This window comes from Octopus bimaculoides, chromosome Z (genome assembly GCF_046866305.1).
Source record: "Octopus bimaculoides isolate indiv1 chromosome Z, ASM4686630v1, whole genome shotgun sequence".
Classification (NCBI taxonomy): domain Eukaryota; kingdom Metazoa; phylum Mollusca; class Cephalopoda; order Octopoda; family Octopodidae; genus Octopus; species Octopus bimaculoides.
Genome location: NC_142944.1, coordinates 39728391 through 39740994, shown reverse-complemented (window position 1 = coordinate 39740994; position 12604 = coordinate 39728391). Strand labels below are relative to the sequence as shown.

The 12604-nt window shown below is 37.2% G+C and overlaps 1 protein-coding gene across 26 annotated transcripts in view; it reads left to right on the top strand.

Moving 5' to 3' along the window:
- Positions 1-12077, top strand: part of LOC106878999 (chromatin remodeling protein domino) — a 137416-nt gene extending 125339 nt beyond the window's left edge. For 13 of the 26 annotated variants that reach the window (XM_089365216.1, XM_052973552.2, XM_089365217.1 and 10 more), the window contains 6 exons: positions 199-302; positions 1780-1890; positions 2460-2735; positions 6831-6957; positions 9019-9114; positions 10840-11785. In XM_089365216.1, coding sequence (XP_089221342.1) covers positions 199-302; positions 1780-1890; positions 2460-2735; positions 6831-6957; positions 9019-9114; positions 10840-11753 — 1628 coding nt within the window. In that variant the 3' untranslated portion in view covers positions 11754-11785. Of the gene's footprint in view, positions 1-198; positions 303-1779; positions 1891-2459; positions 2736-6830; positions 6958-9018; positions 9115-10839 lie in introns of all 26 variants that reach the window. The other 13 variants (XM_089365223.1, XM_089365221.1, XM_089365226.1 and 10 more) reach the window with 2 other exon arrangements.
- Positions 12078-12604: the final 527 nt, after the last annotated feature.

The following is a 12604-nucleotide window of genomic DNA, read 5'->3' as shown; positions in this document are numbered from 1 at the left end:
GGAGTGAGTAGTGGAAATAATTGTAAGAGCTATGGTAAGAGTTGAGTTAGTAGCTGAGTTGTGGGAGCTGTAGTGAGAGTTTGGGGAGCTATGGTAGTAGTTGTCATTTTGAGAGATATTTATTTCATTGTTTTTTTTTTTGTAGTTATATTCCTCTTAAATTATAAATAATAATGTGATTTGTTTTCTTGATATCAGCCAGCACAGCTGTTAAGCATCAAATAACACAGCAACAAGGCAAAGGACCACAGTTACTTCTGAAAACACCTCTCATTAACAATCCAAAAATAGGACAATTGACTGTAAGTTAATGGCTTATTTATTCCATTGTTATTATTGAAATGATTGTAATTTAAAATTTCTTAAACATTTAATTATTTAACAGGTTTCCTTAACCAAAACATACACACACAAATCTGGGGCCTTCACCTGTCAAGGTTGATCATACATTGTGTACATGCATGAAAGTCTAGCCTGATCATATCACTAATGTTGTTCAAAAGAAAGGTCACCTTCTTGAGCCTGGTGTCATCACAGGTGTTACTGTAAGAATGCAAAGAGCCAGTAGATACCCTACCCTGTTCAATGAGTCCAATTCTTTTATATTGGTACTTTTTTCTTATTGAACTTAAAAAGACAAAAGGTAAAGTGGAACACAGTGCATAGAAAAGCTGGAACAAATATTGTGAAGTAGTCTATCCAGTGATCTTGTGACTGTGCCAATGAAGTTTACTTCCCAACCTTTTGAGGGGCTGGTCCCACTATGTTGCACCTTGAGCAAATGTCTTCTTCTAACCTAACCTAACCTAATCAAAGCCTCATAAGCAGATTGGTAGATGGGAACTGAAAGAAGACTTAGACATCATGTGATTGCTGTAAATGAGTATCACTGTCATACAAGCAGTGTCATTCATTTCCAATCTTCTGTGAAATCATGTCTGGCCATGGAGAATATTACCTTTTGGAAACAGGTGTGAATTGGTTCAGGAAGGGCACCGGACTGTAGAAAAAATCTGCCTTAAGAAATTCTGCCTGACTCGTGCAAGTATGGAAAACTAGACCTTAAAACATTGATTATGTTGATGATGATGAAATTATGTTTGTATGTTTTATGTATATTCTCTTATTAGTGTTTTGGCACTCGGATTAATCTGTCAAATGTAATACTTATTTATTCACATTGTTTTCAGTTAATCATGCATTATCTTGTAGCTTCAAGATTTCAATGATGTGATTGTCTATCTTTACACTGACTTGGTAGGGTATGTGTGAGAGGCAGGATCTGGCCAGTTTGAAAATAAAACAGGCAGAATATTTTGTTTGGATATGGCCAGTTTAAATGTTAATGGGTTAAAGCTTATGTTGATAGCCAGTTGCTTTGTCACAAGATTGGAAAAGTTATTCAAAAAAAAAAAAGAAAAGAAAAAAGTGTTTTGTTATTTTCATTATCCTTTGAACAAATATTCTCTCTTTGTGTGTGTGTGTGTGTGTGTGTGAATGGATGGATAACTTATTGCTTTTATTCCATTTCTGAAAGAAAGGAAATACTAATTGATTTGGACAATGTAGCTGATATCATCAAAATAAACATCTTTCCCCTTATGATTGTCATATTTGATGTCATAACTGCTGCTACCAATCTCATCACCACCATTGTCACCATTATCATATCGTTAATTTTACTGTCATCGCCATTATCACCACTGTCATTATCATCATCATCATCATCTCCACCACCATCATCATCATCATCATTGTTGTGTTATTATTTTTCTATAGAAATCTCAAGTTGATTTGTTTCACCAACAGCAAGTAAAACGAGCTTTGAGTCAACCTGTGACGCTGCCAAACCCAAAACCACTTACCATTTCTAGCGTTGTCCAAGTTCAGGTCTGTTAAGATATTTATTCATCTAATTCTTCTAACACACCCTTTTTTAAAAATTAAAACTCTTTCAACTAAAAATTTAATAACTAAATTATTATTTTTACAATTAATATAATAAAATAAATAAAACATTTTATTTTATTTTTGTGAAAGAGAGACATCAGGTCAGTGTTTTCTCTTTTTATTTATTGATGCAGGATGTGGAAGAAAATATTAAAAACCACTATTTTAGTGCTGCATCTCCCTTTAATGCATTATCATATCTAATAAATTTATTAAAATTAACTTTGTCAACAAACCATGTCAGCAAGAAATTTGTTAAACTTCTGACATACAGAACCTTTATGGAGCTGCTCAACCTGCTGGAAATGACTGTCACATGTTATCTGTTTCAATCCCACTGTTTAGTCATAGCACAGGGTTAAATAGTTTTGTGAGAGAGATTGAATTGTCAGAAACTGTGTGGAACCCTGTCAGATTGATTGGTATCTGTAAGTGAAGTAGCCAGTCTTGTCTGCACTGTGTGTGGGTGTGTATGTATACGTATTATAATTTGTTCTTTATCTGTACAGCAAGGACAGAAACATACTAATAAGGCACAGAGGCAGTACCGCAATGAAATGAACATGATTTTCAAGCAACAGCAGCAGCAGCAGTTGCACTGCTTAACCCAACAGAAACAACCTCAACAGCAACAATCACAGCAACAACAACAACAAACACAACAACAGCAGCAGCAGCAGCAACAACCACCACAGCAACAACAAACAACATTGCAAATACAAAAGACTGTTGCTCAGGCCCAAAGTACTCAGACACAGTCTGCAGTGCCATCTGCTCAAGGACAGGTTCGTTAACTCACTGAGCTTTGTTTTTCTGGGATTTTTTTTTTTTGTTTGTTTCTTTTGGTTTTGACAAAAAAGTTTAATTACTCCTCCTGTTAGGAATCACGTGATTTATTGTGTTAATTAGATTATTATTTTGTAATATTGGAACTAGAGAAACTTTCTGCCTAATTCAATCACTTCAACTTTGAGAGTTGTAACTGAGTCATCTATGTTTATATTTGGGAAGAAAAATATTAAAACAGTGATTTACAGAATATCTCAGTGGAATAATAATTGAAGATTTAAAAAAAAAAAAAACAATCATGGGAATAGGATTATTGTTATTTTACTTCAAATTTTAACCACTTGACTCATTCCTGAATGTAAAACAGCTAAAAGTTGGTGACAGAAATGGCATCAAATCTTAAAATGCTGCCCCAAAATAAGTTTGTATTCAGCCTATTCTACCATGAATGAAAATGGACATAAAAAATATGAATTACAACTAAAATTAGAATTTTATTTGTTATATCAAGTTTAATGTTGTTAATTAACACTCAGTGGGGTTGCCAGTTTAGTCGCTGACTATCCAACCATGCTTGCTTGATGAAGAGGGTGTTTGTTGGACGACACCCTGCAGGACAAAAAACATCAAAGGGCAGAGGAACTCATGAGTACTCAACATTTATCCCAACAAAATTGCTTTGGGGGTCAACAGGTTACAAGGTTACAGCAACACACCTCAAATAAAAAAAAAAGCTACCAGTGGCCCGCCCACCTAACCAGCAGGGTAGCATCAACTTATGGTTAAAGCATTAGGAAATGGGCCACAGTACCCTGCATGTCAACTGGACCGCTTCACGGTGGCGGAGCGTAATCTGAGTGACAAGAAGCTGCTGATAATCTCAGGTTGCAAGAAGCCATCAAGGAAATTGACTGATCTTGTCATATGCACCTCCAACTGCAGGTCTTTGGCAAGGGAGACCGGTTTGAAACAGCTGATGGAGGAGAGAAAGAAAATCAATTGTGATGTGCTTGGGCTTTGTGAGACGCATCAAGGAAAAGAGTTGAGTGCAAGATGGTTGAATGGAAGCATCTTGAGACTGGGATGTGCAGAAGGTCCCAGAGCAATTGGTGGTATAAGTTTTGTGATCAGCAAGGAATGGGCTGAGAAGGTCATCTCTTGCCATTTTATTTCCACATGAACAGGTGTGCTGAACGTTCAAATCTTGAAGAAAGTGACTTTGAAGATCGTCCAGACATGCTCTCTCTAATGTTAACACTGACAGTGGAGTGGGAGAATTCTATCTTGACCTAGTGCATGCTCTAGTGACCAGATCCACATACACCCGTTGTGATGGGAGATTTCAATACCAAAATTGGAAAGGACGACAAGGTGAGAAATACGTGGGAAGATTCAGGTTTGGCAAGAGAAATCAGAGAAGAGACCAAGTGTTGGAGAGCACCAAGCTCAATTCATCCCTCCTTGTGGGCCTTCTGCTGACACTAGGTTGTAGCATTTGTCAGTAGGAGGGGCCTTTTAGTTGAAAAGGTTGAACTTCAGCAACAGCCTGTTTTAAAAAGAGCCAGGAGCAGATGAACCTGGATTGCCCTGAACACAAGGGACTGAAATGAGATAGACTACATCCTGGTAGATAAAAGGCATATTCTACAAGACATCTCTGTAGTTGTGCCGTTCATCACAGGAAGTGACCACTACCTTGTATGGGTGAAGATTGTGTTGGATGAGAGAAGAGAGGAAAAAGTGCTGCAGTTAGCATCAAGGGAACAATTTGTGAAGGGGGTACAGCTGAAGGAAGTCATCAGAAAAGAATCCTGGCATCAGCTTGAGGAAATAGATGACAAAAGTTAAAGAAAAGTATAAGAAGTACAAAGGTAACACTTCCAAAGGAGACAGGAAGGATCTTGGAGCAGACAGAGAAGCTGATGGAAAAGAGGAGAAACATGAATAGAGTTTGAAGAACATCTGGTAGAATATTCTGTTCTCTGCAAAGCAATAAGATGATGTCTTGAGAATGACAGAAAGGAGAAGCTCTTGAAGAGCCTCAAGAAATGTCATGCTGAAGAACGAGAATGGCAATGCAGTAACCAACAGAAGAGTTGTGAAAGAAGTCTGCAAAACCTTCTGCACAAACCTCTTTAAATCAAGATCAGTGGTCGCGCTTCCGTTGTTGGAAAGTGAAGGAGAGAAAGTACCATCTATTCTGATCAGTGAAGGAGAGAGAGCCCTCTAGTTGATGAACAAAGGAAAAGTATCAGGCAAGGATGCTATGACATCTGAAATATTGCAGGCCGGCATAGAGCAGCTATGGAAAATCCTTGCGCTATGCTTCAACCGCTACCTAGAGGAAGGGTCACTAGCTTCTCAATGGAAGGAGTCAAATACGATCCTGCTGTACAAGAAGGGCAATAAGGAAGATGTTAAGATCTATCCTCCCATCTACCTCTTGTCTCATATTTACAAGTTATTCACGAAGATAATTGCCGAACAGTTATCTCAACAACTGGATGAGCAGCAGCCAAAAGAACAGGCAGGGTTCAGGAAGAAGTACAGCACTATAGATCATGTATTTACTCTAACACAGTTGCTGGAATGAGCAAGAGAGTACCGGTTGCCTCTGTGACAACATCGAAATCAATGCAGTACATCACCCTCTTTAGGGAGATGAATACTGGGTGCACAACAGATGTGGCAGTGTTATCTTCACCATTAAATGTTCCAGTGGAGAAAGGTGTCAAGCAAGGAAACACTATCTTTCCTAAACTTTTTTATGGTGTATTTCGGGATGGTCGTTGCTCACCCATCTAAGATTTACTGATGACATAGTGCTAATAACAGAGAGCACCAATCAGCTGCAGACCATGCTGGACAAACTGGACTTCAGGGGTTTTGTGGTTGGCCACAAGGTCAACCATATGCAAGCCAAGTACATACAGTCTGAGGGCATACCCTTGGGTCATCTAACAGTCAGAGGCAATGAAATAGAAGACGTGAGCAGCTATGTGTATGTCGGTTAAGTGACTATGAGGCAAGAGATGGAGAATGAGATCTTGCAAAGGGTAAGAGCAGGATGGAGTGTATTCAACTAGGTGAAGGATGTGCTGAATGTGAACCTAAACAAGCAACTCACACCAATCTCTTCAACAGCAGTCTTGCCTGCAATGTTATATGCAAGTGAAACTTGAGCCTCGATGAAGAGAGAACAACATCTGTTTACGATGCAGAGAGCCATGGAAAAGTCAATGTTGGGAATGAGGGGATCAGGGATAGAACTGGAGCGAAGGACATCATTGCAGAGTACCATCACGCAAAGCTATTATGGGCAGGTCATGTCACAAGGTTCACAGACAATCAGTGGACTTGTGCAGTTGTTGAGTGGTACCCACATGAGCAGAAGAGACCACTCAGAAGACCTCCAATCAGGTGGGAAGACGATTTAAGAAAAATGTTTGGAACAACGTGGAAGAAAATAGCAAGAGCATGAAGGGAATGAACCAAATGTGGCCAGTGGAGCTAACCCGGCACAAGGTACCTGACCAATCCAGGTAATCTAAGTAAATTAACTCTGTTCAATAACATTGTTTTGAAAATTAAACACATATAATGTCATGGAGTATATGGCATAACTTTTGCAATTTAACCAAAGGATTTTGGTTATTTTTTCATTTTGATTTTTTCATCAATCTCCTCTGTCCTAGAGGTCTAGATTTTTATTCATATAGAAAACATAATACTCAACTCAACACAGTTGTTCACTGTGGTTTATTCTAATTATTCTAACTTTGTAAAAGAGGTATTTTGAAACTAACGAATTAACATTGTTTTTTGTTTTTTATTTATTAGTGCTGTTGGGCACAGCACTTAATGGCACTAATTAAAGATTTTACTGTATTAACTTCAGTACTTTTCTTTTCTGAATTTAAATTTTAACGCTGTCTCAGAGTTGTTTAAAAATAAACAAAAATAGTTTTTTTTTTTTGTTTTTGTTTTTTTTTCTAAATGGAATTTTGTTAGTACGAAGGTTATTGTTTTCTTTTATAACAATATTATATCTGTCATCGTTAAGCTTCTCTCTGCTTATTTACTTAATTCAGGTTTTATCAACAGCTCAGATATTAAGTCAAGCTATTCATTCAATGCCAGGACAGACTGTAACTACATCTGCGGGGAGTACACCACTCTCAATACCAGTCAGTGTAACACAACAAAAAGGACAAGTTGGTGAGGAAATATAAAACTTCTGTGTAATTTTAATCATATCCTGCCATACCTGTTAGGAATGTGGTTTGTGTTCCAGTAAGAAATTTCATAGAAAGGCAGAAAGGAATAGTGTGTGTGCATCAAAGAGAGAGAGGTGTAGTGTAGTATAGTTTTAAATTTGTTTTTAAATTATGACATTCACAGAGGTGATGACATGTGACTGAGACCTTGGTGATACACTGTGGTTAAGAAGACTCGTGAAACTGTAGTCATGGCTATTGCCAGTGTCATGTAAATAGCACCTGTGAAATCATAGTTGTGGCCATTACTGGTGTCATGTAAATGGCACCTGTGCCAGTGGCACATAAAAAGCACCCATTACACTCTTGGAGTGGTTGGTGTTAGGAAGGGCATCCAGCCATAGAAACCATACCAGATCAAACAGGAAAATGGTGCAGCTCCCCAGCTTACCAGTTTCAGTCAAAACATCCAACCCATGCCAGCATGGAAAGTGGACGTTAAATGATGATGATGATCAAATTTGATTTTATTATGTGAAGTGCCTATATGTATTTCGCTAGTGTGAAGTTAAGGTGCTGGTCTACTGACAAGTTCAAATCTTCAGTTAATTCCTATTACTCCTATTTATCTTAGAGGAATTTCTGAATGAAAGCCAGTTTGGGTACTTTCATGTTATGGAACCCTATGCACACATAGAATTATATCATCTGTTAACTTTTCTGTTATTTGTGATTTACTTGTTGTGTATGAGTTATGAGTATGGCGTTTATGACATCAAAATATCAACTGTTGACTACATATATATTGCACATCTTAAACATTAACCATAGTATTTATTTATTGAGAATATTAAGGCTGAAACTTGTCACAAGAACAGCTAGAGTATTCATGTCTTTAACCTTTATTTTGTTTTGGCATTTAGCTCTATTTTAAATATTTAATGAATATGTCTATTCCTTCCCAATCCCTTTTTTTCATTTGTGTTGTACATTGTCTAGTTCATAGCTTCCTTACTATTTGTAAGTTTGTGCTAGGTCTAAGGCAAAACTGACCTCAACGGGATTTGAACTAACTAAATAGTGCAAAGCATTTTGTCCAGAATCAATAATGATGGACAAAATACCCAGCAAAATTAATCACAGGCATTTATGTTCTGAATTCAGCTATACCTCACATTCTTCCAGAGCTGATAAAATGAAGCATCAGTCTACATGCTCCATTCATTACTAGGACTGTTTGCTTATGTTTTTGCTTTACTGACTTGTGGGCCTCAAGATAAACAGCTGCTATTATGTTGGCAATGCACCATGCTATTAGCCAAATCTTCAAAAAAAAAACAAAAAAAACAAAGACATGCTTTCCTTTGGCAGGGAAGGTTGGATAGTCTTCCTCTAACTGGTGGGTACAGCGAAGGAAATTGTGGGGTGATTGTAATAAAAAAATTTGAAGACAGACTTTTTAGTTTCTGGCCAGCCTTCTACAAGTTTTTCAAGTGCCACTTGATGAGAAGTTGAGAGTGGAGAGAAGGGTTGTGTGTTTCAGTGAGTTTTACAAAAAGGTGTGTGTGAGACTGATGAGTTTCAATGCAACATTCTGATTATACATTCCTTAACAGGAGGAAAGATAAATGAAAAATAATTGTTTTGATTCCTTGGAATACCTTGATAGTTGTTTTTGGGTGATTGTCCTACTTTAAGGACATTTTAAACAATTTGTGTTGCTGTGCACACGTTCAACCATTTATCATCATCATCATCAGTGCAACCACCACCACCACTACTGCAACCCCTTCTAGAAAGTTACACTACTTTTACTGTTTTAGAGGTGATTTCTGAGTTTTTGGAGAACTATGGCCAGTTCTTGCTTATTTCTCATCACATCCCTCATAAATAATATCCTTGGAAAAGTTAATAAAACCACACCACTCGTTTTTTTTATTTTTTTTATTTTGCTCTCCGCTGTATTAGCACTTTCTGAGCATGTGTATAGAAAAGAAGAAAACAATAAGTTAGATTCATTACAGTTTACAATTATATATCTCCTTTCTTTTTTCCCTTTTAGGCAAAAGTGCTTTAAGCCAGCTTACACCACACATTAAACAACAGTTACAATATCAGCAAATTCAACGAAGAACTCTCCAAACACAGAAAGTTCCGAGTAAGTTGAGTTCACTTCATTATTTTATTTCTTAAACATGAAGCAGTGTTTACTGAATTTAACTAATTTAGATGGTCAACATTGATATTTTAAATGGTTACCCCTGAGTATTGCTCTTTTAGTGTGTATGTGCTAACACACATACACACCAGGGTGAAGGGATATGTTTTTCTCCAGAAATTTAGTAATGTGTCTGAAATAGTGGGAGTCTTCTCTTGTATTATTCTTGGTTCTTTACGTTCTGAATTCAAATCCTGCTGGGGGTCAACTTTGATTGTTCTGCTTTTGAGGTCAATATACTGAAGTACCAGTTGAGTACTGAGGTCAATGTAATTGAATCTTCTGCTCCCTCTGCTCTTCACAATTGGTGGCCTTGTACCAAAACAGAAACAAAAAGTAATAATACAACCAAGTCAGCAGTGGAGCTACTAGAATAGTAATGGGTTGGACAAAGTCCAGAGAGCTTCTACCTTGGCTGGTAACTAAAAGCCCCTCTCTCAAGAATGAAAGGCAGATTGTATGATGCCTGTTTGCAAACAGCCATGCTACATGACAGTGAAACATGGGCTGTAGCTATAGAGGACATGTGAAGGCTTGAAAGAAATGAAGCTAGTATGCTTTACTGGATGTGCAATGTCAGTGTGCATATACGACAGAGTGTAAGTGATTTGAGAGAAAAACTGGGTAGAATTAGCATCAGATATGGTGTGCAAAAGAGAAGACTGTGCTAGTTTGGTCATGTGATGCGTATGGATGAAAACAGCTGTGTAAAGAAGTGCTCATCTAATAGTGGAGGCAACATGTGGAAGAGGTAGACCCAAGAAGGCATGGGATGAGGTGGTGAAGCATGATCTTTGGATGTTGGGCCTCATCAAGGTGATGACAAAGGATCAAGACCTTTGATGATTTGCTGTGCTTCAGAAGATTTGTCAAGCTACGTAAAGTCATAGTCATGGACAGTGTCAGTGACAGGTAAAAAGTACCTGTGCTGGTGACACATAAAAGCACCAAGCTTAAAAATAAAGTAAGTTCTGGGGTCAATTTGTTCGACTAAAATTCTTCAAGGCTGTGCCCCAGGATAGCCACAGTCTAATGACTGAAATAAGTGAAAGATAGAAAGATATATCAAACAATATATATTCTGGATATTAATTTAGGACATGTTGAAATATTTAGATATTAAAACTTTACAACTGATGCCTTTCTTTGCCAGAACCAAAATTGGTGGTCTCATATGGATTGTTATCGAAAGGATTAAATTGGTATTTGGAATGTAACTTTACAAATGATAGAACTAGATATGATGGTTTCAGGTGGATTATGAAATGATTGGGAATTAATTAGTCATTAAAATAAAAAAAGTTTATTTATTTAACCCTTTGGCATTCAAATTACTCTCAAATGTAATTCTTATTTATTCACGTTGTTTTGAATTAATTATGCATTATCTTGAAGCTTCGGGATTTTGATGATGTGATTATTTATTTTTAGGATGATATTGTAAGATAGGTGTGAGAGGCCAGAACTGGCCAGTTTGAACATAAAACAGGTAGAACATTTGGGCTGGATATGGCTGGTTTAAATGCTAAAAGGCTAGAATATTTATCTGTTAGAATTGCGCATAAATTTAATAAATGTAATTGTTCCTTGTAAATTTACCTATATATTCACTGATTTTTTTTTCTTTCTTTCTATTTCAAAAACATAAATACTTGCTGTGCACAGTTGCTGGTAAAGCTGCTCTTTCTCTTGGAACTACATCTGCACTACAGATCATTCCATCATCAAAATCTTTCACAGTTCACCAACTCAATCAGATGATTAAAGGTCAGCCTCTTATTACAACAACCCAACCAACCATTATTGCAGCTATGAACCAAGGACAATCAGCAGGTCCTCATATGGTTACTAAAGTTACATTACCAACAGGTTCAACAACTTCTCAGATACAGACAATTGCTGCTTCTCCAATTAATATAACACAGGGCTCTGCTGTAGTCACTGCCCTTCCTACTAGCACCCGAACTGTAAGCACCTTAGCTCAGAACACTCCTACTGTTGTAAAAACAACATTAGCACATGATACAGGGGTTCAGGTACATGCTGTACATACAACTCTAGCTCAAGCCACAAAGCTGACTACACTGTCTCCATCTGTGGTAACCCAGGCTCTGCAGTCATCTCAGATAAGTAATCAGTCTCTACAGCAATTACAAATGACATTAGCTGGACACGTGCAGTCAAATGCTATTGTGGCTTCTACGCAACCGTCTGTCCTCTCTACTGCTGTTACAATGACACCAACAACACAGACTATACACCACTCACCACTCACAGGAGCAGCTGTCGTCAGCAGCCAACCTGTACAGCAGCAACAACAGCAACAACAACCCCAACAACAACAACCCCAACAACAACCACAGCAACAACAAACACAGACTCAACAACAAACTTCACAGACTCTACAACAGAATATCCTTTCACAACAGGCTCAATCTTCTCAACAGCAACAGCCACAATCACAACAGCAGCAGCAACCACAGCAACAGCAGCAGCAGCAGCAACAACAGCAGCAGCAGCAGCAGCAGCAGAAATCATCTCACTATGCTATGAGAACACGCAATACACCAAAACATTAACATATTTTATTAAAACAATTTGAATTGAAAAAGCAGGAATTTGCATGTGTTAGTTTGCAAATTAATGTGGATTTTAAGTTCATTAAATTTTGAATTTAGATTTCAAGAGGAAAATAAAAGACTGGTAAATAATTGTGTATGTGTATATGCATACTTACATACATGCATACATATATATATTTGTATATATATATATGTGTGTGTGTGTATATATATATATATATATATATATATATATTTCTTAATTGTTTGAGGTTTATATATTGTACATTTTCTTGTAATGTTGGTCTGTATATTTCATAGATTAAAATAGAGTTAAATAAACTCTGTGTGTGCTTGTATTTCATCAGTTCATGACTGTATTTTAGGATTTTATGGTACACAATTTCAGTGACAATTTGCATCTTTTAAATTGCGTCTGGTTTATCTGAAGCCATGGTTTGCATGTTTGGCCAAGTGGAAAAGAAATTAGCTTCCGTAATGATAAGGTTCTGGGTTCACTCCTGTTTTCTTTTCAACATAGTCTCAGGTCAATCCAAGCCTCATTAGTGAAATTGGGGTTGACAGCAAACTGTATGGAAGGCCTGTAAGATGGATTTGTATCTGTAATTTAAAAAGTGCACCCTTCTCACACATGTGTCTGTGGAATTATTCGGCCATTTATACGTTAATACAATGAGCTTGTATTCACTTGAATGAACAGATGGATGTTCATTGTTGAAATCAATGGTCTAAGGATCCATCACCACTACATTTAGATAGGGGTGCGTGTGAGTGTGTCTGTTTTTAGCACATGGTCAATTGAGTCATTGATGGAAAACTCAAACTTGCAAAAAAGTTTTAAAAAATAA